Genomic DNA, 27500 nt, shown 5'->3' with positions numbered 1-27500 from the left:
GCAGCTGAAACTTTGTCTAAGAACCAAGATATTGAGAAAGCAGTTCATTCAATGAAGACGCTGTTCCAAGAGATGATCTTCCGTGCAGGCGTGCACCCTGGATCAGCAGAGCTGGTGTGTTAAGTGTTCATGTGTTTTCATGTATGGTGTAGCTTACAAAAGTCTGCCTTTCCACTTATATTTGTGAAACTAAGTAGCCTAAATGTGTTGCGACTGTGCTTACGGTGTTTTAATGGTGTTCGACATGAGTGTTTTGTAGCAGTAGGGCTCAATTATTAGAATTTTTTTTTTTTTTCCTTTTATTATTTTTTTTTTTTTTTTTTTACTGTATTTTTCGGTTAACCGGAAAACCGCGGTTTTACTCTCTGACGGTTTTTCGGTTTCAATAATTGGAAACCGTCCATCCCTAGTGTGTATGTGAAGTGTGTACACAGTATCTGTGTCATGCGGTCAGTGTCACTATGTTACAGTTTTTGAGTGATTGTTTGACAGCAGCTGTCATTCCCAGAATATATTCTCTATATATGACACAGGCTGTGTCCGAAAGCTCATACTGTCTGTCTACTGTTTACTAAAGGTATCTACTACATACTGTACTAACCATACTACTTATACTTAGAGCCTACTATTTCGGGGAATCTATGCACAATGCAAAAAAAATCTGGATTTACTTCTTGGTTAGTGTGCAGTGAAATCATACCACATGGAAACGCCAAACTAGTATGACATCCAGGCTTTCTAAGTACACTACATTTTTGTAATACCTCGTCCAACATATCAAAGTATATCCTCTTACGTACAGTGCCCTGCATAAGTAATGGCAGAGTGAAATATTTGTCCTTGTTTTCGGCTCTACACTCCAAAAGTTTAGATTTCAAATCAAACAATGACTTGGACATTTGATAAATGAAGTTTGGGCACCATGAAATAGCATCAAATCAAACCTGGGCATCTCTTCTGGAAGCTCATAGTCATTGTTAGTAATCCAAACTGTTGGACTGTAGAGCCAAAAGAACAAACAATGCTTCACTGTCCCATTGCTACTCAGGGCACTGTATTTCTTCTAACATACCTACGTTTTTTCACTAACATAGCTCTACGTATATATCAACTAACATATCTCTATATATCAACTAACATATCTCAGTATCTCCTCTAACATACTATCTGTGTTGGTGTGTGGTCCTCTAACATATCTGTGTTGTTGCGTGGTCCTCTAACATATCTGTGTTGTTGCGTGGTCCTCTAACATATCTGTGTTGGTGTTGCGTGGTCCTCTAACATATCTGTGTTGGTGTTGTGTGGTCCTCTAACATATCTGTGTTGGTGTTGCGTGGTCCTCTAACATATCTGTGTTGGTGTTGCATGGTCCTCTAACATATCTGTGTTGTTGCGTGGTCCTCTAACATATCTGTGTTGGTGTTGCGTGGTCCTCTAACATATCTGTGTTGTTGCGTGGTCCTCTAACATATCTGTGTTGGTGTTGTGTGGTCCTCTAACATATCTGTGTTGTTGTTGCGTGGTCCTCTAACATATCTGTGTTGGTGTTGCGTGGTCCTCTAACATATCTGTGTTGGTGTTGCATGGTCCTCTAACATATCTGTGTTGGTGTTGCGTGGTCCTCTAACATATCTGTGTTGGTGTTGCATGGTCCTCTAACATATCTGTGTTGGTGTTGCGTGGTCCTCTAACATATCTGTGTTGGTGTTGCGTGGTCCTCTAACATATCTGTGTTGGTGTTGAGTGGTCCTCTAACATATCTGTGTTGGTGTTGAGTGGTCCTCTAACATATCTGTGTTGGTGTTGCGTGGTCCTCTAACATATCTGTGTTGGTGTTGCATGGTCCTCAAACATATCTGTGTTGGTGTTGTGTGGTCCTCTAACATATCTGTGTTGGTGTTGCGTGGTCCTCTAACATATCTGTGTTGGTGTTGCGTGGTCCTCTAACATATCTGTGTTGGTGTTGCGTGGTCCTCTAACATATCTGTGTTGGTGTTGCATGGTCCTCTAACATATCTGTGTTGGTGTTGCGTGGTCCTCTAACATATCTGTGTTGGTGTTGCATGGTCCTCTAACATATCTGTGTTGGTGTTGCGTGGTCCTCTAACATATCTGTGTTGTTGCGTGGTCCTCTAACATATCTGTGTTGGTGTTGTGTGGTCCTCTAACATATCTGTGTTGGTGTTGCATGGTCCTCTAACTTATCTGTGTTGGTGTTGCATGGTCCTCTAACATATCTGTGTTGGTGTTGCGTGGTCCTCTAACATATCTGTGTTGGTGTTGCGTGGTCCTCTAACATATCTGTGTTGTTGCGTGGTCCTCTAACATATCTGTGTTGGTGTTGTGTGGTCCTCTAACATATCTGTGTTGGTGCGTGGTCCTCTAACATATCTGTGTTGGTGTTGCATGGTCCTCTAACATATCTGTGTTGGTGTTGCATGGTCCTCTAACATATCTGTGTTGGTGTTGTGTGGTCCTCTAACATATCTGTGTTGGTGTTGCATGGTCCTCTAACATATCTGCGTTGGTGTTGCATGGTCCTCTAACATATCTGTGTTGGTGTTGCGTGGTCCTCTAACATATCTGTGTTGGTGTTGCATGGTCCTCTAACATATCTGTGTTGGTGTTGCGTGGTCCTCTAACATATCTGTGTTGGTGTTGCGTGGTCCTCTAACATATCTGTGTTGGTGTTGCATGGTCCTCTAACATATGTGTGTTGGTGTTGTGTGGTCCTCTAACATATCTGTGTTGGTGTTGTGTGGTCCTCTGACATATCTCTGTTGGTGTTGCATGGTCCTCTAACATATCTGTGGTGGTGTTGCGTGGTCCTCTAACATATCTGTGTTGGTGTTGCATGGTCCTCTAACATATCTGTGTTGGTGTTGCGTGGTCCTCTAACATATCTGTGTTGGTGTTGCGTGGTCCTCTAACATATCTGTGTTGGTGTTGCATGGTCCTCTAACATATCTGTGCTGGTGTTGCGTGGTCCTCTAACATATCTGTGTTGGTGTTGTGTGGTCCTCTGACATATCTGTGTTGGTGTTGCATGGTCCTCTAACATATCTGTGGTGGTGTTGCGTGGTCCTCTAACATATCTGTGTTGGTGTTGTGTGGTCCTCTCTCCAGAGCTGCGTCCTTCCTGCTCACCCAGAAGCACCGGAGGCTACCAGTGGATCTCAGGCCTGTCTGGGGTTCAGAGTCCAGACCCGGGGATCCAGAGTCAAACCACCACAGTGTTCACACTGCTGCAAGGTACAGTCCAGAACCGCTAAAGAGAGAGAGGGAGGGAGGGAGGGAGGGAGGGAGGGAGGGAGGGAGGGAGGGAGGGGGAAGTACTCTGCTCAGTAAAACAGTTCAGAGTGAACCTAAACAGCTCTCTGCTCCATGAAACGCCTGGCTACTCGAACATTCTATTGCTTCTCCCTAACTGCAAGAGAAAAAGGCATACACACAGATGCACACGGCCACACACACACACACACACACACACACACACAAACACAAGGCCTAACCCTAAATAATCCATGTTCACTTCGATCAAATATAAATTACAACTTTTACAAGATCTGAGGGAAGCGGTTCGGGATTACTTTTACCAGGGGTGATATTAGAAATATATATTTTTTTTTGGGGGGGGGGGGGGGGTTTCAAGGAGTTGCTGATTTGGAGTACTGGAGGGGTTGGTGCACTGGAGCCCTTTGCCAGGGTTTTGCCCTCCTTTGTTCCCTAAGCGCACACACACACACACACACACACAGATTTTTCATTTTTTTTTGCCCCGCAGAATGAAGTGCAGGCTTTAACAGAGCATCTTAGCTTTTCTTCCTTCTTTTTTTTTTTTTTTTTAAGAAAAGAGGAGCGAAAGATGAAAAGCATATTTAATGTTGATCGTGGTAGTCGGCTGAACAAGCCTTCACAGGGCAGAGACAATATTAAACAAGTTAATATTTAATGAAGAACCTCTTTGTATGAGGGCGAGGCGTGTGAAGTACTGAGAGATGCCGGCGTCTGGAAAAAAAGGGAAAAACAAACTTGATGCCCTATCGTGGTACGATCGCTGGGAGAAAGGCCTTCTGCTTCCTACCCCCCTCCTCCCCGCTGTGCATTTGAAAAGTGCACTGTTTGCATAACGCGGGTGAAGAACATCATCACCCTCAGACACGTGTCAAGGTAAACACACAGAGATACGGTACGCGTTCAGCACAGGGGATCTCCCAATGTCAGAGCTGAACACTCACCAAGGAATGATTGTGTTTATTGTATAAGTCACTCTGGAAAAGGAGGATCCTAAAACGCTTCTCTGTGCACCCAGAGTCAAGGCCATATACAGTGTTAGTCCTGCGACTAAGTGTTTAACATGTGAGGTGGTTGGTTGGTTGGTTGATTGGTTGGTTGGTTGGTTGATTGATTGGTTGCTTGGTTGGTTGATTGGTTGGTTGATTGGTTGGTTGGTTGGTTGGTTGGTTGATTGCTTGGTTGGTTGGTTGGGTGATTGGTTGGTTGGTTGATTGGTTTGATTGGTTGGTTGGTTGGTTGATTGGTTGATTGGTTGGTTGATTGGTTCGTTGGTTGGTTGATTGGTTTGATTGGTTGGTTGGTTGGTTGGTTGGTTGATTGGTTGGTTGATTGGTTGTTGGGTTGGTTGGTTGGTTGGTTGGTTGATTGGTTTGATTGGTTGGTTGGTTGTGGCCAGGTGAGCTGGAGAAGAGAGGCTGGCAGATGAGGCACATCATCCTGGTCCACCTGTACGTGAGGGACATGGAGGACTTCGGTTCCGTCAACGCCGTCTACAAGACACACTTTGGCCTCAACCCTCCTGCCAGGTAGGCCTACAGTCACACACACACACACACACACACACACACACACACACAGAGACACACATACACTGACAGAGCATCCATGTAGTCTAAACCTCTCCAATAGCGCTGTTTAAAGTCAGACCTACCTAGGCTCTTTCTGCTACCCTCTCACAGCCCCTCCGTCTCCGTCTCCGTCTCTCCAGGGTGTGTGTTCAGGCCCCGCTGCCCGCCGGCCAGCTGCTGCAGATGGACTGTCTCCTCCACGACTGGGCCCTGCCCCCGGAGGACGGTACCTTCCACCAGAGAGAGGCCCTGCACGTCCAGACCCTGTCCCACTGGGCCCCCGCCAACATCGGGCCCTACAGCCAGGCCCTCAGGGTAGGAGCCCCGGGGGATACCTGGTAGGGGGAGGTGGGGGGGCGGATGGATGGCTGGCTGGCTGGCTGGCTGGCTGGGGTGTGTGTGTGTGAGTGTGTGTGTGTGTGCGTGTGTGTCTGTGTGTGTGTGTGTGTGCTGCGTGCGTGTGTGTGCGTGTGCGGGTGTCAGTTTCCGTTTCTGTGTATCTGTCGGCATGTGTGTCTGTCTGTGTCTGTGTTGGTATATGGGTGTGTTTGTGGTCTGTTGTGCAATATATGGAGGATGAAAGTGTGAGTGTGTATCTAGCGAACGTAGGAAGAAAGAGAGGTGGTCGCATGCACCGCTCGCTCTGTGTGTTTACTCTGTGTGGATCACACAGGCTTAAACTTGTCAAGTCACTGTCAACAAGGTGAGTGTCCATCTCCTCCACACGGACCTCGAATCCGCTATCTAAATCCCCCCTATGAGTGAGAACACGTGGGGTTCAACCATTCACTGTTGTCTGGGTACATCTCCCCAATGTGTCACTGGCTTGCTGCTTGTAGTGTACAAACATAGGTAAAAGTAGCCAAAGGTAGGCTGACACTTTTCAGGGGAAAAAAGGGTTCTTCATTTGGATGGAAAGGGTTAAAAAATAGAACCCAACACGGTTCTACACAGAACCCAAAAGGGTTCTCCAAAGAGTTCCCCTGCAGGGACAAATATAGAAATCTGTTTTGGTACTACAACTACAACGTGTTAGGTATCACGCACATTGCTTCTGATCTCTTGATCTTCTTGTGGCCATTACTGATAGTTATGGATCTTCTGGACATAGTTGGCGAACTTCCTCAAGAAAGGGTTTTGGGTTTTGGGACATTTATTCATTGTTAATTAACCACCGTTTTGCCTTTGAACAACAGCTCCGTTTGTCTTTTTGAAAGCGATCTTTCCTGATTGCTCCTGGAACTCAAAGCAATTCTCTTGAAGGAATGAGATGAGTTTGTTTGTCCAGCAGAGCTGTAGACGGTCTGGGATGCTCTGCTACAGACGCCCTCATGCCTCCTAGTCCACACTGATCTCCTGTTACAGCCTCACCAGACCTAGTCCTCACTGATCTCCTGTTACAGCCTCACCAGACCTCCTAGTCCACACTGATCTCCTGTTACAGCCTCACCAGACCTAGTCCTCACTGATCTCCTGTTACAGCCTCACCAGACCTCCTAGTCCACACTGATCTCCTGTTACAGCCCCACCAGACCTCCTAGTCCACACTGATCTCCTGTTACAGCCTCACCAGACCTCCTAGTCCACACTGATCTCCTGTTACAGCCCCACCAGACCTAGTCCACACTGATCTCCTGTTACAGCCTCACCAGACCTCCTAGTCCACACTGATCTCCTGTTACAGCCTCACCAGACCTAGTCCTCACTGATCTCCTGCTACAGCCCCACCATACCTAGTCCACACTGATCTCCTGTTACAGCCACACCAGACCTCCTAGTCCACACTGATCTCCTGTTACAGCCCCACCAGACCTAGTCCACACTGATCTGGGATCTCCTGCTTCACCCAGCACGTCTCCTAATCCGCTTCATCCTCCATGCTACATTGGTTCAATTAGAAAACAATATATATTAACAACTTCTTGGTGCAAGGGGAGGATTTTTACATATTGATACAATTACCCCCTCGCTGTGAGCATGCAGACGGGATGCCCCCCCGTGACTTCCTCTTAATGAGAATTCTCCTCCGTGATGGCGGTGCGGTGACGCTGCCACGGCAACAGGGTCCTGGGCGGCAAACACAGAACGAGAAGGAGCGACAGTCTGAGACCAAATAACCCCCCCAGCACCACCCTCCTCCTCCTCCTCCTCCCCAAACCCCCCTCTCCCCCGCTTTGGGAAATAATTAGTGATTAAAAGTAGAATCCTATTAAAGAAATGGGATGGGGGGGGTGGGGAGGTGGAGAGCTGAATATCTCAAATGCTTATTTTGTGATCTTAATTATTTCCCGGAGAACGATGAATCAGTCCGGCGTCACAGGGGCGTTACTCAACTTCGATTTGAAAAACAAGTCATCCTCTTTTAATTGGGCGGTTAATTATTTATTTTTTTAAAGACAAAAGGGAGGAACTTGACATGGACAGATAAAGTCGTGTTGCTGTCCAACACCCATACTTACTCAACATTCAACATTCTATGTTTAAATCTTACTGTTCAGATGTGTATGTGCATTGTATATGATCCTGTCTGTACAGGTGCCTTAGTCAGTGTCCAGATCCAGAGTGATAGTGCTCTCACATCACATGGCAGTTGTGACACTGAATGTGACAAGTTGTCTGTTTTAGTGGCCTGCACGTATCAGAAACACTTGACTGACGTGGCCTGCATGTAGCATGTACAGTATGACAGAATCACCACTGCTGGTTGGTTAGAGAGGATCACAGGATCACAGGAAGTACTGCTGGTTGGTTAGAGAGGATCACAGGAAGTACTGCTGGTTGGTTAGAGAGGATCACAGGAAGTACTGCTGGTTGGTTAGAGAGGATGACAGGAAGTACTGCTGGTTGGTTAGAGAGGATCACAGGATCACAGAAAATACTGCTTGTTGGTTAGAGAGGATCATGGGTCTCGTGTGATGGATTCGATCTGTCCATCTGTCTGCCCTCCTCCATCTCTCTGTGTAACGCCAGCCTAACTGTTACTGCTGATGTTGCCTGATTGACAAGACAGACTCCCTCCTATCTCCTATGATTCACAGCGTTCGTTAACCTCTATGATGTCATAGCCAGAGGCCTGGCGGGTATGTTTTTGTGATCATTTAGGGGAAACCCACCACACAGAAAAGAACAGCGGTTTAATTTGTGGTTTGTTTATATGTTGTTTTCTATCAGTTACACCCTTGATTAGCTCCTGTTTTGAGGCCATGCTTAGCATAATAACACTGATATTCCTGACGTGGGGTTTCTTTTAAAGGGTCACAGATTTGATTGTGGTCACTGCTCTGCCTTAAGATACAATACGAGAGATCAGAGTTCTTCCAACCAATTTGTTCTTGTTTTGTTATTTCGACGTCTATCTGTGTTTTTAATTCAAATTCTCCAGACCTCACGTTTTGTCCCAATTTGCATAATGTAATTATCGGAAATGCCCTTGTTCTATCGCATCAATCACTCCAAGAGAAGAGGGAGTTTTCTTCTTCTTTTTTCCCCCTTTTTTTTATTAAAGAACTATGCCATCACAACAATAACAAAGTTATACCGTGATGATCTTAGTTATTACTCTTATTATTTTCACCCAGTTGCTGCATAGAGTCAGCTTTTTACAACCACTTCATCATTAACCATTAACATCATAAAAAAAAGAACAGATTTCCTGTAGCATTTCACTGTATGAAAAAAAAAATACATCTATTTGGTCTCATAACAGACGATTACGCTTGTGCGCTCGCCAGACAGAATAAATGGACCGTCCATTAACTAAAGTCGTAGTTAACAGCAGGACTTCCAAATTGCTGATTTTATTCACACCGATTTGACTTAATGCTGCCCATTCTCCCTCAGAGAGCCCGGAATCCCTTCAGAGAGACTGAACACAATAGCCCAAATAATCCGCTTCTGAAGTGACTGAAACGCGCGTCAGATGAATGCCTGTTAAACATATCCTCTTTCCCTGTTAAAGTAAATGGAACACCCCAGGGATATTTGGTGGTTAAATTATATTCACTGATCAAATTGTAGAGGAGTGTTTGGGGAGCTAGCAGGGGCTAGCCTCAGGTTGCCTGCCAACACTAACCCCCTTCCTTCACTCTCCTAATGGTGAGTGACAGTCAATATTGCGGAAGCCCTCAGTCCTGATGTGAGCCCCGCGCAATAGGATTTGCATTGGATTTTGGAAATTGTCAAAGTGGACTCTGAAGCATTGAGGGGGGGGGGGGGGGGCGGTGGGGGGGAGAGGAGATCTGACGCCGGCAATTAGCGTCAAAGGGAGGAGCGGAACTGTGTCGGGGGCGGTCACATTTGAATAATCTTCTTACGGGAGGCTAAACGCGTTAAAACAATGAGCTCAGCCTCGCCTGACCTTCTCTTGAGGGAGTTCAGGGGGGCAAGTTTAACTGCAGTCAGGCTGAACCTCCCACACAGGCTCAGGGTCAGGACAGAGACGGAGCACGTCGACCGGGGGGCTCTCCACTTGAGTTTGTTGCTAAAGCACCGTGGAGAGTTTTGGAGGGTGAGAGAGAGGGCTCCGTCGTTGGTGTGTGAGGTAGTCAAAGGGAACTCGTTGCGAGGGAATTATCTTTGATCGATAACAGAGATTAACTGTGTTAATTGTGTAAGTGTGTTTTGGTTTTATAGCACTGTATTCTCCATCAGGAGAGCTTATATGTATGCCTCCACCTAACCCCCCCCCCCTCTACCTTTATCACCCCTACCCCCACCCCCCCACAACTCTTAGCCCCACCCTCCGCCAGTGAAGGCAACAACCACCTCGATTACCACAGGAGGGTAATTAGCTGAAAAGCGAAGCACATAAAGCTTCAGGGGGGCCAGGAGGAGTGTGTGTGTGTGTGTGTGTGTGTGTGTGTGTGTGTGTGTGAGTGCGTGTGTGCGTGTGTGCGTGGGGGTGCACTCCGCGCACTATGTACAGATTAATTAGGACGTTTAACATCATTTCTAATACAACAAAATGAATCCCATAAAAAAAAAAAAAAGATCTCGGAGGAGGCGCCTGTCAGCCCTGACGGCTCTCCCCTTTGCCATAATCTATTAAAATAGCGCTTTTATCTCACCTCGGCACTGTCATACTTTATGGATTTTTTCATAAACACGGCCCATACTTCATAAATGTCTCAATTTTCTAGTCTATTAACATTACTTCAAAAGCGCTTGATAAAGGAGCAAGACATGCGTGAAATAATGCACCAATAATAGGAGAGCTGGAGGCTAGAACAGTAGGGGTGGCTCTCCAGCGAGGCCGCTCAGACAATGCAGGGGATGTTATCAGCTCTAATAAAAGAACAAATGATCACTTCCAACCGAAGAGAAGGGAGGGAGGGGAAAGGGAGAGGAGGGGGAGAGAGAAACAGTTGTCGAGTAATTGAGCTGATGAAAAATTAGGTCTTGGAGCGTGAATGGTTTGATCAGCTGAGAGATTGAAGACTAGTATAGTAGTGTTATTAGGCTAGTACTTCTCAGATTAAAGACTATTAGGATGCTGTACCTTTGAGATGAAAGACTACTAGGATGTAGTAGACACACTAGTACAAACCTTTGAGATGAAAGACTATTATGATGCTATACCTTCAAGATTACAGACTATTATGATGCTATACCTTCAATCAGCTGTATGGTTCACGTTCATTTATTCTCTGTAGAAAAATATGTACAGTGCATCAACTTGGAGACACGGAACGTGCAGGGTCATCGGACTAAATTCGAGTCAGTGTCTAGAGATGAACTGCCTATACAGTAGTCACTCATACTACACAAATTATAACAATAATATGAAAACAAAAATACAAAAAGGGTAGACTACATAAATCCTCACTTGTGTGATCGTATAGTGGTATCAAACAATCAATTGCATATTAACAATAACAACACAATGCATAGAAAAACAGCGCAACTGGAATACACGCATGCACACCACGTGCAACACATGGCTGCAACCTGACTGTTGGCTAGCTGCGAGCGTGGTGCAAACTATTCCTCATAGAATACAGTCTACTAAGTAACAGAACAACAGACAATAACAGAAAAAGAATAATATTACCTGTAGAAAAATATGTACAGTGCATCAACTTGGAGACACGGAACGTGTCTAAATTCTAAAATGATATTACACACATACACTCACATTAGCGTCATAAATGCTAACAACAGAAAACTCACATTACCAATGCTATGATATGTTCCAAACTAAAATACTATAAATGGGGAAACTCAAAACAGCTATCTTAATCACCAAACATTAAAATAAAACATACATTGTACGTACATTGATAATCTCTCAAATTATATACGATCTCACTCAGACCCTGCAGAAAACGTGACCTACCGAGTCAGTGTCTAGAGATGAACTGAGCGAGATCACGTTACGTAGCAGCTGTATTACATTAAACCCCTAGAGGGTGCAGTTTAGCTCTATTTTAGCAATAATGTAACTGCTCTTTCTACTCCGTTACATAAACACAAATAAAACGTTAGCAAAAAAAATGAAGTTACAAAAAAGCTAGCTATCATTACATAAAAGCATATCAACGTTAACGTTGCTACTCACCCATTTTCGTTGTTGATCGACTGTCTCCTTTCTTTGCTGATTTTTGAAGAGAAGTTAAGTGACCGTTTTTAACGGTCTGTGTTTTATTTTTTTTGAATCGGGGTATCGAGGTACTATTAATTCATCTACCCACACCAAGTAGCTTCACAGCATACCTATACAGTACACATTACCTGACCGCATAATATAAGTTTACATAGCTATCTGAAACAGGAATTCCATGGTCTAGACTAGTAGCCTACTGTAGATGTCAAACCAGTCAACCTGACATCTTCAATTGTGGATGGAGCAATCATCTATTTTAACGGTTTGACAGTCAAGGGCAAGATATGAACATCACCATCAGCCAGCCACTACACCTATAGCCCACAGCTGCCACTATACACATTACTAGCTCTACGAATTACTGCATGCATGATTTATTTCCATGTCATGCCACATAGCTACACGGCCCATCTCACATACAAGACGCCTATATTACATAATAATAACAATCGAGCTTGTAGGCACAATATGTCCAGTTGTATCTTGTAGAAATTGTGGAAGCAAGGCAAGCAATATTGGTAGAGCCTATTGTAATCAGCCTGCCTGGTCCGACTACGTAACAATTGAGAATGGAATGTTGTGGTGCGACAAAATTGCATCGCACGCCGTGTGTATTGGGATGAGATTTTATCATAGACTTCAATGGTGTGAGTTGAGAATCAAATTTTGTGGTGCGACAAAATCGCATCGCACGCCGTGTGCATTGCAATCGAATGTTGTCCTGCGACAAAATCGCACGCCGTGTGCATTGGCCTTTAGGATACCTTCAAGATTACAGACTATTATGATGCTATACCTTCAAGATTACAGACTATTATGATGCTATACATTCAAGATTACAGACTGGCGTAGGCCACAATCCTTCTTAGAGTGAGTAGTCTAGCCTACAGCACTTACTGTCAGTGTCCAACGGCGCTTTCATGGATTTACAGTAGTTATTTAATATTTGAGGCCTATGGCACAAGGATGGAAGTTGTTTTATCCTCTGTCAAGTATCAGAGTCAGAAACTTTCCCCTGGTAAGTGTAGATTCTGTCCCCCTCAGAATATCATCTATTTGTGTGTCTCTATATGTAGGTAGCGGAGACTGCAGTGGTGCTGGATCTGTAGTCTCGCGATAACAGCGTGCGTCGTCTCACACGCTGCCTCAGCGTCTGCCGGGGGGGGGGGGGGGTGTATATACGACCACAACAATAACATGTGAGAACTCACGTGGCAAATCATATGGGCGAACTCCTACGGCCAAAAGTTGGATGTCCAGGTTGCAGACTCTTTCCTTCATGTGAATATGGCCAGGGTTATGGCCAGGGTTATGGCCAAGGTTATGGCCAGGGTCGCATCATCAGTTGTCGACAAACACAGCAACTCCTCTGCCTCGCTTTTTGCCGCACTGACGGTGATTCCTGTCCGCCTGTACAGGCCACCCTCACCTCCCCCAAACGTACTGGGTCAACTGGCGCCGCTCGAACTGGACAGACACACTGACACACTGACACACCTTTCAAACCAAATAAGGCCTTACCTGAATGGCATGTCGGGGTATGCCCCCGGGGAATAGTATTACACACACACACACACACACAGACACACACCTGTGTACACACACACACACACACACACACACACACCTGTGTACTTACACACACTCGATACTTCCTGACTGTGTCACAGAGTCGTCATAATGAGTCACCTATGACTCTCTGTGGCTCCCATAGATGAGTGACAGGACAGTTAGTCTATGTTGAAAACAGGCACAGGGTCAGGGCGAGGACACACACACACACACACACACACACACACACACACATATATCAGCGGTGACACACAGTCCCTGCTCCGGATGCATTCTCAGTGACGAGGACAGTGTTTGAAACAGAGGTTTGGGTGCTCGTGTGTATGTATGTGTGTGTCTGTGGGTGTGTGCGTGTGTGTATATGCATGTGTGTACATGTGTGTACGTAGGGCATGTCCGGTCTCAAAAGGGACCAGTTTTATGGTGTTGTGGGGGAGGGAGGGGGGGACAGCAGCAGGGATTAGAGATGGGCTAATTATTTCTCACCCCCACCCCCCCCCCCCCCCCCCCCTCCCCCACATGACGCGGCCCCCGTGTCGGAGGCTGACCCACAGTGGCAGCAGTCCCTCTTTAGGAACCAGAGCCCCATGTTAGCAGTGTCAGTCCTCCACCACAACAGTCCTGTAGCAGGTCTAGGCCTGGCTGGCTGGCTGGGGGCTGGCTGGTGTTAGCTCGTAGCGGGGGGAGAGGACAGGGGAAGGACCGGGGTCTGTCACAGGGCATCGGCTCTCAGCCGCGGCCCCACCCCGCCTCACCTCGCTGGGCCCCGGCCACACACTCCCACCCTCTCCCCCTCTCATTAACGGCCCCAGCCCCTGACAACTGATCCTAATGGCCTCTGAGCAGCTCTTCATGTGTTATTGGTGCCTGACTGCCTTGGTTTGTGTCAACAAGCCCTCCTCGGGAGGGAGGTACAGGGATCGCCTCCGCTGGCCTCCCTCGTCTGTTGTCACACACACACACACACACACACACGCGCGCGCACACACACACACACACACGCGCGCATGCATACATACATTCTGTATAATCACAGACACACACACACGCGCGCGGCGTGAGACACGTAAGACACGTGTCTGAGTGCAGTGACCCTGACAAACCTAGCTAGCCGCAGGAGACCAGAGATGTGGTCTCTTGTGTTGTGGGTGGACTGCTTTAACACCCCCCACCCCCACCCCACCCCACCCCCCAAGTTCAGCCAGTGAAACCGTGCGGTGTTATTGTTGGCCAGGGAGCAGAAGGAGCGGACACAATGTGGGATTTCCTTATGAACTTAATTGAACGTAATGTTAAAAATCAGTGAGTGGGTTTTAAAACACCCAACATGAATGCAAAATATGGAGGCGGTCAGGATATGTGATTTGACATGTGGATTGGTGGGCTTTCATTTCTGTTTGAGTAAGTCGTCGAAACGTGTGTGTGTGTGTGTGTGTGTGTGTGTGTGTGTGTGTGTGTGTGTGTAACCACACCACAGATACGCGCTGAGACCTCCGTCTCACCCATCACACACACACACACACACACACACACACAAACACACTCAATCCCCAATTATTTCAAGTCATTTCTGTGAAATATTACTAGAATTTTGTTCTCTTTTTTTTATGTTTTAACTTAAATAAATAGTGAAGGGGTGTGGTTGGAGGTTCTGCCCAGTGCCAGGGTAGAAACAAGGGAATACCAAACGCCTACATGAAAAGAAAACCAGAGTGTGCTGTCCAGTCCCATCACGTCTGAGACAGCAGAGACATGTGTATGACCATCCCATTACTATGGTAACTAGCCGCTATATTCAGAGCTGCCCGGGTGTGTTTTTTCCCCCTGCAGTGACGAGAGGGCAGAGCTGACAGGCCGCGCACGCGCGCACATGCACATGCACATGCACATGCACGCACGCAGACACACACACGCACACACACATGTACACACACACGTACACACGCATGTATGCAGGCACGTAGACACACACACACACACACACACACACACACACACATACACACACGCATGCATGCAGACACACACACATACACATACACATACACATACACATACACATACACACACTCAGGCTGGGAAAGGCTTTTGTGACAAATAGAGATGAGTGGCATATACAGACAGGAACACACACAATCCAGAGAGGCGCCCCCACATAGAATCGTGGCCAAAATCTGCCACCGTCGTGCAACACAGTGCAAGGCAAGGCAGAACGGCTCCTAGCTTTGGACAGCACCGCACCATACGGCCAACACCTCGACAAGGGGAGCCGCATAGGAAGGTCCGTCTCACCGTGTAGGGATAGAACATCCATCTGAAACCTCCGGGCGTGGAAAAAGAACCTATCCAGAAGGGTCTACGGTTAGCTACGGTTAGCTCCGACCGCAGGGTTGCTGCTGCTTGTGAAAGCAGAGCCGGGTTAGGACAGGAGAGACAACTGCAGCAGAGCTAGCATAAAGACGCTGTAGCAAGTCAATGACATATAGATAAAGAGATACATCATCCACACCAGACAGTTGTCCTCTCTGCCCCGGTAACACGGGTTCACCTTGATGGACTGTGAGGCAGATTCATATAGACCGGCCTCTGTTATGACCATTAGAATATGGAGATGCTGCCTCCTCACCATGACACTGTTTTATAACGCATTTTGGTGGTATTAGCTATTTTTAGATGACTTTTTATGACTACTTATGTGCTATATTTAAATGTGTAATTCCCCTGTATTAAAAGTGACACTAAGTGCTCCCGGTGAAAAACGGTTATTAGGTGGCAGTGGAACGGCGGACGAGCATCGTAGTTTTGTCTTCATTTATTAAAGGAGATGTTATTTTTTTTAGCCGCAGTTAAAACTGATGGCTCAGGGAAGGGTTAGCATTTATGTCCCATTTACTTCTGGCTAGTCGCTTTATCATTCGTTTCACACGGAGCGATGGTGGTGGTGGAGTAGTGACTTTCTAACCCAGGTCATTCATTTTTGCAACAGCTATTGTCATTTTAGCACTCTTTACAATACTGTACAGAGGGACAAGTGTTGTCTATGAATTATAGGCAATGTTCCGTTTTAGTTTGGACATATCAGCAAGTTCCCCTTTTTATAGATACATTATTGATGCAGATTTATTATGTACGTTTCTGTCGGATGCTATGAATGTTAGCGCCCATGCAATGTTTGTTTTGAAGATTTGAAAATGAATCTGTTCTATTATGCTAACTGTTTGACCTGCTGCAACAAATACTAATACAGTAATAATTTATTTATCAATACCCTGAGCATATTGAAACCATATAAAGAAAAGAAAATGTTTTTCTGTTTTTTTTTTACTGTATTTCTCTCTTTTTCTATCCCAGCCAGGCCTAACCCTAACCCTAACATTTGATAGCACAGTACCTTTTTGTACCACCTTTTTTGCTGCCAAATTGAATCACCTTATATGTCCTCTGTTTTGTTTTCCAGTAACAGATTTGTTGCTGGAAAATACATACTGACACAAATAATTTTGGCAGCAAAATTACATTGAAAATGTGTCCGAAAATAATTTCGGTTTTTAATTTTAATTTTGATTCACAATTTTCAAATACTAACTAGAATTTGCGGTTTAACTATGATTTTCTATATTTATTTGAAAATGGATGGAAGGAGACATTGAAGCTGTTGATGTGCTCAGACAGACTGTATGGAACCGCATTGAGGAAGCGACAGCTACATTCTATACCACCAGAGGCTTTTCCATGCAGTCATACTGCCATCTGTTGAGAGAACAGGGAACTGCACCACTACAAAGTCTCACTGGGAAAAACTCTCTGCTGTCTGTTTGGCCTGTATTCCTCTGTCCTGTACTTGTGTAGATAGATGTGTGCTGCAGGTTGTCCACGGGCCGTAAGAGTGCTGCCTCGGTGTGTCTGTGTGTCCGTGGGGCCGGCCTGGCTCTGCTAAGTGATGGCTGTAGAGGGAGATGCAGGGAGACTGGCCTCTCCAGACCACCGGCTTTACCGATGTGACAGCCTAACGGGTCGCTGACGCTCATGGGAGAGACAAGGCTGGACATCACTCACGGTGGCTCTGCCTCACACACAACAATAACAACACACACGCCTGCATGCAGACATGCACACGCACACGCACACGCATACACACACACACACACACACACACACCACATGCACACACACACCACACACCACATGCACACAGACACACACATACACCACTCACACAAACTAAACACAATGACACTATTCAAGAGCTAAAGGCTTGACTTACTGTCCTTCTCTTGACTGTAAAACACAGTTGGTTTTGACCAGCCATGAATAAAGCCATAACAACAGCATGTTGAAAAGACAGAAAGAAAAGCGAGGTGCTCTGGTCACAGCTGGAAAGGGAGGATGAACGGGGGGGGTTGAGGAGGGTTGAGGAGGGTTGCCGTTTCAGCATCATTCAATCAGACAAACATGCCCCTCAGCTGAAATGGCGAAAACCCTCCCCGATTCTCTCGAATTAGGGAGATTAGCGAGAAAGCGCATAATGCAGGATGATGGAATTTGTCATCATTTGCATTGTCCTGGAAAGATGTGGTTTGATAGAGCGGCGCATGGAGGAGTGTGTCATGTCCCACGGGCAGGTCATAGGAAGGAAGCTTGGCAGAAATGATTTTTGCGATATGTGCATCAGTCGTAAAAAACCTCACAACCAATTTATCAAAAGACGTGAGGTCGGGACAGTTGAAGGCGGCAGGGGCATGTTGCCCTAACGCGAAGAGAAAACATGTCTCTCCATCCCCGCACAACACTCCCACCACACTGAGGCTTACTGTACTCTCCATTTCTCTATCAACCTTTTAGATAGGTTGACAATAATACAGTATAATATAATTCTATGACCATTTCTATTTATTTTTTTCTTTTATTTTTAATGCAATAATCGGAATTATTATTAAACGATATCGCCATGACAGAATTCCAATTTTGCGATTGCGATTTATTTGGGCAATTCACACGGTACTTTTTGAATAAAGAAATGAGAGAGATGATTTATCCCTTTGATCATATAGGGTGCCGTGTAGACGTGCGTGGTGGGGAGGTGTCTGTCTCTCTGTGTGTGTTCAACAGTCAGCCCCCCTCGTGACCTTCATAATACTCCCACCACGCCGTCTGCAGATGAGTAATCAGCATAAAGTTGACCAGAACCGATGTGACAGTGTTACTCCTCCGCGCAAGCGTCTCTGGAGCGGCCATGTCCAGGGCAGACAGCCACGCGGAATAGAGACCCACCATAGAGAGGGAGAGAGAGGGGGGGCCACAGGCCAGTCAGTGTCCCTTACTGGAAAACGGCCACACTATGTCTCTGCAGTGGCTCATCATGAGCCCTGCTCCTCTTCATCTTTCTCCATTCATTTCCGGTAACGACCGGTGTGTGTTTTCAACATACGTCTGTGGTTCTTTCTGTCTTGAGTGTGCGGTGCTTCAACCAGAGGATGCTTGCAGAAGTCCCCCATATTTGCCTTTCTTTGTGCGTTCCGTCGGCCTATTTATGTCGCCGTTAAGTAACACTGATGCCGTGTGACAGCTGAGCATACAAGGGTTAGGCTCAAACCAGAGCGCAAACAGAACAACATTAGAAATGGAGGGAAAAACAAGGGGATGAAATTTAAAAGAGAAAAAAAAAGAGATTTTTGTTTTGTTTTTGTTTTTGTCTTCACATGAAGTCTTGAGTGATAAGACTAAGATAATGAAAGATGCTAGAGGGGAGGGGTGGGGGGGGGGGGGGAGGTTGGAGTTCTCCTGAACGTTTTTATATTTGTAGAAATGAGGTGTCAGAAGAGGCAGGATTTCCTCAGGGCGGAGCGCAACATGAGCCCATCTCTTATCATTTTCCACTCGGAGACGTGATTGGCTTTGAATGCACTAATGCTGCCAGAGCCCCATAGACTTGAAGCCAGTTCAAGATGAAAATCACAGACAGCACACAGACCTGACAAACTGCCATCCACCGCGCAAAGGATTAAACAGTTATTCCCTATCAAATCCCAAAAAGCAGAAATAATATATAAGAGGGCTGAACAAAACTTGTGCCTCAGTTCTTGATCCCCAAATTTGTAAACTATTTGCTAACCTTTAAATATTCAGGCAACATAAATCAGGAGAAGAGATTTAGAATGGTGTTTTATGAAATAAGCATGGTCCATGAGAGATTAAAGGAGTGGGAGGTTTAGGATGTTGAATTGTTATAATACAGTCATACAACATGTCATGCCCCCATGTTCTGGGGATATAGTCATTCCCTGCCCCCCCCCTCCAAAGTTCAACTCTACTTTTTCCCTTTTACTGTGGCTCCACTGTCCAAAATTCTTCCTATATTTGGAGACATGTTTAACCGCTACTAATACGAATATGAACTTGCATCACGCATTGGTTTAGTCACCTTCTGTTTACCCTTTTAGTGTGTATTACGTGTTGTCTTACATTGTCTTACTTACCATTAGCCGGGAAAGGTAACACCGTATTAATTTGATCCATTTTACACATTTTGTATTATCATTCCCTTTGTTCAATTATGCATGAGGACTCACTGGGGAAATGTGACCATTAGCATGTCTGATAGCCATGGAGCTGTTCTCCCACCTCACTGTTTTTGGACCAGGGAAAGTGAGAACCTGAGTGTTCATCAATACCGGGTCACTTTACCCACTCGCTAATGACGCCCAGCTACGTTCCCATATCCATACTAAACATAGGCCTGCCTCTATAGGACGCATGGCCAATATATTGGCTTCATTATTAGAGGTATACTTGAGTGGCTATTGGAACATGACCTCAGTAGCACACTAAGCCAAATGGAGCCCAAATGGGTTATCTACGACACCCATGTTTATATAGCCTAGCCTAGCCTAGCCTAAGCGGTCATGCCTCAGAGGGTTCTAACAAAAACGACAATTAGAAAGGTCTCAGACAACGTTGGCGTGTTACAAGACACCGTTAAGGCTTGACAGTGGAGGACGGAATCAGCCAGCCGAGAGCATTTACATATGTTACTGTCTGGGGCTGGCAGAGAAAGAGAGAGAGAGAGTAAGACAGAGAGAGAGAGAAAGACACAGAGAGAGAGAGAGAGACAGAGAGAGAGAGAAATACACAGAGAGAGAGAGAGAGAGAGAGACAGAGAGAGAGAGAGAGAGAAAGACAGAGAGAGAGAGTAAGCCAGAGAGAGAGAGAGAGAGAGAGAGAGTAAGACAGACAGAGAGAGAGAGAAAGACAAAGAGAGAGTAAGACAGAGAGAGAGAGAGAGAGAGAGAGAGAGTAAGCCAGAGAGAGAGAGAGTAAGACATTCAGAGAGAGAGAGAGAGTCCTTGGGGCTCCGTGACCTTTCTGACACGTCATTGGGTTTATGAAAAATGATGGTGTTTAAGCCATGAAATAAAGGTTGATAAAGCATGAAGCCAAAACACAGCTTTAATTAATGCTAAGCAGGCGTCTCGTGCTGGGATGGTCTCCCGCGTCGCGCCGTGAGGAGGTTGGCGCGGCTCAGAGGGATTGTTGGGGAAATAAGGTTGGAGTTGCGTTTAGTCGTGTCAAGTCAACTGAAATATGATCTGACTCGAAGGTACAATATTCCAAGACGCAAGCGTTCAAGGCAAAGCCTATAGATCGTTTAACTCGGGAGGTGCAAAGTTTTCTGCGGCAAGTACGTATTTTGCGCAGAGACAATACTTTTAGGGTTAGGGTTACTAAATACATTTAACGTGCCTTTTAACAAGTTATCAGCTGACAAGATATCAGCGCATGTGATGAGAGGGGGATGAGGGGGCTCACTATACTGTACCAATCAACATAAACATGCAATTTATGAAGCTGTGAAATCTTTAATACAGCCTCCTCTCTTCTCTCTCTGGGCCATTTAGACTCTTAAGGTTACCGTTTGGAAAAAAAACGACTTACCTTGTTATAGGAAGTTTAATGCGACGTGCAATTGTTTGACCCCTGTGAATATTAAAGGAGGATCTCTCTGGGCTTATTAAAGATGCATGTGGCATTGTGGTTGTTGATCACGTTTAGGACGCCCATGCAAATTGGACTGTCTCCCCCTGTCAAGGCAGGAAGATGAATTATGGAGCCGTGTTGTATATTCAGGGACACACCATTGACAGTCAATTAACGAGTTTGATTGGTGTGTGAACTCATTCTTTTGAACTGTTAATTTTATGTAAATAGTATTCGCTCCTCTCCCCCCCCCCCCCCCCCCCCGCCTCCCTCCATCCCCCACCGCACCGCACTTGCACGTTCGTCACGAAAAACCAACCCCCCCCTGCCCCCCTTCCCCCCCCCCCCCCCTCCACCAAAGGTAACCTGAGAACGGAGCCTTAATAATTGATCATCACACACCTGCTTGGTAGCTAGGGGAGTTTGTCTTCTTTAACAGTCCCCCCCCCTCACACACACACACACACACACACACTGGCCCCCTTTTGATATTCAAATCAACAAATGGTAAATAGCCCTCCTTTTTTGGGGGGGGGAATTGTAAATGTTTGAGCTGGTTTCTTTTCAGGCGGTGGCTGGTGCGTTGTGAAGGGCCTTCCACGGCCACCCGTCCAGCCTCGTCTGAGGAGGTATGATGGCGTCTGATGGCTCATAAATGAGATGCCAATGACGATTTGTTGTCGGCGTGTCGGTCGGCCTGGCTTTTTATGTAACGCCGACGTAGACGTATCGCTCCGCACCGCGCTCCGGCAGATAGCGCTCGCAGGTAAATGATCCGGTGATTGATCCGAGCGTTTGAAAGCAGGGAGAGATTCCTCCTCCACCACCCCCCCCCCTCCCCCTCCCTACCCCTCTCTCCATACGCCCCCGCGCTCCATCTCCCTCTCTCTTCTCCTCTCTGCTGTCCCGGTAATTTGGAGCAGCGGAGGCAGATGCTGAAGATTCATCAAAGTTGACAAGTGAACCCAGGAGCGAGGCATCATGGGTCACCCATATGATTATGGAAATGGTTGTGGCCAATCCCCCCCCCCTACTCCCCCCCCCCTCCCTCTAGCAAAGACGTTAGTGTTGTTCTGTTATTAGCAACTCACATTCTACAAACCCCAGATTTTTTTTATCACGGCTGAGGAATAAAACCGAACTTTATTGTTCACCGCGGCGGCGGCAAGAGGCATTGCTCTGAAGGACTTGTTTACTGTTGAGCATGCTACACATGCCTGGAAATAGTCCAGAAACATCCAACATATACAACATTCTCTGCCCTTTGGCTTGTGTGTACTGTGTCCTATGCTCATAGAAAGGTCTATATCTGCTTTTTTACTCAGAGAAGAACAGTGTTTATGATTTGGTCGTTGGATTTATAGCACACCACTTTTTCTTTTCTTTTTTGTCCCAGCGATTTCTCTCCACTCCTCCCATGTGGACGAGGTACCTCAGATAAGCCTTATGGCGCTTTTCCATTGACAGGCTCGGCACGGCTCGACACGGCTCGCCTCGGCACGCTTTTGAACAGTTCCGGGTACGAGACGTTTTCCACTATACAGGAACGACCCGGGACTGTAGGAGGAGTTACGTGTCATAAGATTCCCCCCGCTATACAGATCAGCGGGGGGAAATGCGATAAGAATTATGTCAAAATGCAGCACTATCGTGCACAGATCAGCCTTACAACATGTAACGTTAAGTGCCTGTTACTTGCCGCTTTCAGTTCTAGTAGACTAGTTTAGATCTCGCAACCAGGGAAATGCCGACATGAAATGCCGACACGATTCTATTTTTATTTCTCCTGACATGTTGAGCACTGTGCTTTTTTTTGTTGGTGAACTACCGTATTAAGCCTAAAAAAGTTCAACTGTTCAAAAAGTGCAACTTCTCTGCTTTCAGAAACTGTTAGAATTGTTTAGATTGGGCATATAGTTCATGAATTACGATAGTTTGAAGGAACGCTGTAAAATCCTGTCTGCGCCGACAGCTCCGGTTTCGGAGCAAGACGAGAATCTATCGGCATTAGTCAAATACATGCTCACATCCAGTCATCCGCTCACTGCTCTCCATCAAAAATGGCACATCCATTAATAATATTACATAATAACAACTGCTCTGATTAGATTGCTTAGATATTTTAATACATCAACGGGGGGAAAAGCAAGATGAACTCGCGAGTATCATGCTTCCTCCATTGAACGGAAAGTCCTATCTATTCCATTCAAAGTGTTTTAGCCTTCCCCCTTTCCACTGGTAATAAGGAATTGGCAAGAATAGATCGATATAAATAGATCAACATAATGCAGCACTATCATGCACAGATCAGCCTTAAAACATGTAACATTAGATATATAACGGAGCGATGTATTTCTACGGAAAGGCTGACTGACGCGGGGCTCATACAATCTCTGCGTTTGTTATAGATACGAGTGCTCCGGTGTCTTGCTGGTAGTCAAATATATTTATTTATATATACAGCATATGGATGTTACGTGCCTGTTACCTGCCGCTTTCAGTTTTAATAGTTTAGATCTCGCAACCAGGGAAACGCCGACATGTGTTAAAGGGAGCAAGACGCGAATCTACCGGCATTTGACTGCCGCTGGACTGAGGAGCAGCATAGGCACAGGACATCGCCATAATAGCGATTTTTTTGTTATGCTTGTCGTAAATAAAAGTTCTATGATGCATTGAAATTACATTAAACTAAGATAATACGATGGTTAGCATAATTTTTCTAATCTTTATTAATAAGTTATTACAGAAACAGTAAGTGACATTTTCCGAGAGCGAAATCTGTTGTGGTATTTAAAGATGGCGGTTAGCGAAGAAATCTATGAACATGGGATGACGATTTCCATTGTCACACGTCACACGCTGCCTGGCAAAAAAGTACCTTTGGTACCTTTCGCTACCCATCCCGAACAAGAACTAAAACCGGCACAGGTACAAAAAATGGCACGGGTTCCCTCTTTGCAGTGGAGAAAGGCTAAAGACCAGGGCCGACCCGGGTCGACCCGGGTCGGCCCTGTAGTGGAAAAGCGCCATTAGAGGGGCGTTGGACTCTAACCTAACTCAGACAGCGGGTGTAGGAGGGAGACAGTTACCCTTGTTTGCTAACAAAGTGAGCAAGTGGACGTGGTGGGAGGGAGGGAGGGAGGGTAAGAGAGAGGGGTGCTAAGCCCCTCAGTAATACCGCCGGTTCACCCCCTAACCCTGGTAATCTGGCTGAGGAATACGATCCATGCATGGATGTATGCTAATGGCCTAAGGACCTTGTCTCACGCCATGTAGCCATTGATTCTGGCCTCCTTGATCCCTGTGGAGGTCAGCGGCCACACACACACGGAGGTCCCCTACGCACACACACACACACACACACACACACACACTCACGCACGCACGCACTCACGCACACACACACACACACACACACACACTCACGCACCCACACACACACACACACACACACACACAGTGACCCAGAGGTCCCCTGCTTAAGACCACCAATTAGCACTGTGTCACTAGCAGGGCTATTTACATTGAGCAGGATGTCCTGGTCGGAGGTTGATCTCCCAAACCCTGGGGTCTCTGTAGACCTGACCCTCCCCCCGCCCATCCCCAGCTCCTTGCTCCCGCTAGCCTACCCGCTCCTCCGCATTAATCGCACGGATCTCTTCCTGCTTGTATTATTGAGTTTTCGTGGGGGGTGTCTTAAGAGGGTGTTTAACCGGGATTCTCAGCTAATTATCGCAATCGGCTAATTACACTGATGAATAATACCCACCTCGGATGCACCAAGCGCTCCGTTTGGCATACTCACGCAGAAGCACTTGCTTATTTTACCGGTGTGAAACGTGTATTATTGGTGATAAAATATGTGGGAAAAGAAGCAAAAAAAAGAAAGAAAAATGAAATAATTGGGAGCTTGCTAATTTGATGCAGTGATACTCAAACATAGACCGGTAATTGATGCTAATTTGATTGTCGCACCTTAACTGATGGATCTATTGTTTTCTTTTCACAGGAGTTGGGTTAGTTAGTTTTGAACAGCGCAGCTTCTTTTTCTTCTTCTTCTCTGCTCTTCGCGCTTTCGGCCCCTCGGGAGGACAGTGCGGTATGTGAGGGGAGGGCGTGCGTGCGTGCTTTTTGAAATCAAATAAAGGAGTCGGCCTCCAACAGCACAATGTCTTCACCAGCCATTTGTCCGTTTCATAGAAGGAGAACGTTTATCATGTTTGACATGGTTCCCAGGCTGCCCGCGCCCTAGTGGACCAGTAACCAGGTCTGTGGGAGGGTGGAATTGAGTTTCAAGCGATGGATTGATTTTGAGGAGAGATTTATTCCCTGAAAGTGTATAGTGTGTGGTGTGGAGTGTGTAGTGTGTGGTGTGTAGTGTGTAGTGTGTGGTGTGGAGTGTGGAGTGTGTAGTGTGTGGTGTGTAGTGTGTGGTGTGTAGTGTGTAGTGTGTGGTGTGGAGTGTGGAGTGTGTGGTGTGGAGTGTATGGTGTGTAGTGTATGGTGTGTAGGTGTGGTGTGTAGTGTGTGTGGTGTGTAGGTGTGTAGTGTGTGGGATGTGTAGTGTGTGGTGTGCGTTGTGTGGTGTGTAGTGTGTAGGTGTGTAGTGTGTGGTGTGTAGTGTGTGGTGTGTAGTGTGCGGTGCGTGGTGTGTAGTGTGTGTAGGTGTGTAGTGTGTGGTGTGTGGTGTGTAGTGTGTAGTGTGCGTTGCGTGGTGTGTAGTGTGTGGTGTGTATTGTGTAGTGTGTGGTGTGTAGTGTGTGGTGTGGAGTGTGTGGTGTGGAGTGTGTAGTGTGTAGTGTGTGGTGTGGAGTGTGTGGTGTGGAGTGTATGGTGTGTAGTGTATGGTGTGTAGGTGTGGTGTGTAGTGTGTGTGGTGTGTAGGTGTGTAGTGTGTGGGATGTGTAGTGTGTGGTGTGTAGTGTGCGGTGTGTGGTGTGTGTAGTGTGTGGTGTGTAGTGTGTAGGTGTGTAGTGTGTGGTGTGTAGTGTGTGGTGTGTAGTGTGGTGCGTGGTGTGTAGTGTGTGTAGGTGTGTAGTGTGTGGTGTGTGGTGTGTGGTGTGTAGTGTGTGGTGTGTAGTGTGCGGTGCGTGGTGTGTAGTGTGTGGTGTGTAGGTGTGTAGTGTGTAGTGTGTAGTGTGTGGTGTGTAGTGTGTAGTGCGTGCGGTGTGCAGTGTGTGGGGTGTGCGGTGTGTAGTGTGTAGTGTGTGGTGTGTGGTGTGTAGTGTGCGGTGCGTGGTGTGTAGTGTGTGGTGTGTAGTGTGTGGTGTGTAGTGTGTGGTGTGTAGTGTGTAGTGTGTGCGGTGTGTAGTGTGTGGGATGTGCGGTGTGTGGTGTGTGGTGTGTAGTGTGTGGTGTGTAGTGTGTGGTGTGTAGTGTGTAGTGTGTAGTGTGTGGTGTGTAGTGTGTAGTGCGTGCGGTGTGTAGTGTGTGGGATGTGCGGTGTGTAGTGGGTGGTGTGTGGTGTGTGTAGTGTGTGGTGTGTAGTGTGTGGTGTGTAGTGTGTGGTGTGTAGGTGTGTAGTGTGGTGTGTGGTGTGTATGTGTGTAGTGTGTAGGTGTGTGTAGTATGTAGTGTGTGATGTAGTGTGTGGTGTGTAGGTGTGTAGGTGTGTGGTGTGTAGGTGTGTGGTGTGTAGTGTGAAGTGTGTAGGTGTGCGGTGTGTAGGTGTGTAGTGTGTAGGTGTGTGGTGTGTAGGTGTGTGGTGTGTAGTGTGTAGTGTGTAGGTGTGTAGTGTGTAGTGTGTGGTGTGTAGGTGTGTGGTGTGTGGTGTGTGGTGTGTAGTGTGTAGTGTGTGGTGTGCGGTGTATAGTGTGTGGTGTGTAGTGTGTGGTGTATAATGTGTGGTGTGTAATGTGTAGTGTGTGGGTGTGTGGTGTGTGGGTGTGTAGTGTGTGGTGTGTATGAATGAATGAATGAATGGTCTTTATTGTCATTGCTATAGTACAGGTACCAAACAACGAAATTTGGGAGGGGGGGCTCCCCTGGTGCTAGGAAAGAAAAAAAAACTAAAAAAACAAGAAGGGAATGGAGCTGGTTTACATAAATAAAGGCTATGTACACTATCCACTATACTATACTGCACAGATAAAACACTGTGCTGTACTCTATGCTATGCTATACCCATTCTAACACCTCCTATTTCTCTGCAACCTTATGTACCCTAGGGTTGTCATATTGCACATAGTGTTATTGCACATTCATTCAAAGTGTCGCAGTTTGCAGGCTTGAAATGCACACATTTGTGCCTCAGCACTACACCTGATTTTTCAATCCAGCAGCTGCCATCAATCCGTCCAGACTGTCCAGGGCCCAGAACCTAGGTCTTTGCTGTGTTCAGGGCCTGGATGGCCCTGGGGTAGAAGCTGAGCTTCAGTCTGTTTGTCCTTGCGGCCATGGTCCTGTACCGCCTGTTCGAGGGCAGCCGGGCAAAGTGTAGTGTGTGGTGTGTAGTGTGTGGTGTGTAGGTGTGTAGTGTGTAGTGT

The 27500-nt window shown here is 46.4% G+C and overlaps 1 protein-coding gene across 1 annotated transcript in view; it reads left to right on the top strand.

The window, feature by feature from the left end:
* dph6 (diphthamine biosynthesis 6) overlaps positions 1 to 27500 on the top strand; it is a gene marked incomplete at both ends in the record, with an annotated part of 88246 nt that overhangs the window by 39136 nt on the left and 21610 nt on the right. Inside the window, 3 exons of the mRNA XM_080523624.1 lie at positions 3127 to 3252; positions 4694 to 4823; positions 5006 to 5180. Coding sequence (XP_080379750.1) covers positions 3127 to 3252; positions 4694 to 4823; positions 5006 to 5180 — 431 coding nt within the window. The remainder of the gene's footprint in view (positions 1 to 3126; positions 3253 to 4693; positions 4824 to 5005; positions 5181 to 27500) is intronic.

Source organism: Nansenia antarctica, assembly GCF_963989245.1.
Source record: "Nansenia antarctica genome assembly, chromosome: 1".
NCBI lineage: Eukaryota > Metazoa > Chordata > Actinopteri > Argentiniformes > Microstomatidae > Nansenia > Nansenia antarctica.
Note: the sequence above shows the minus strand (reverse complement) of the source record. Positions and strands in the feature narration are given on the sequence as shown.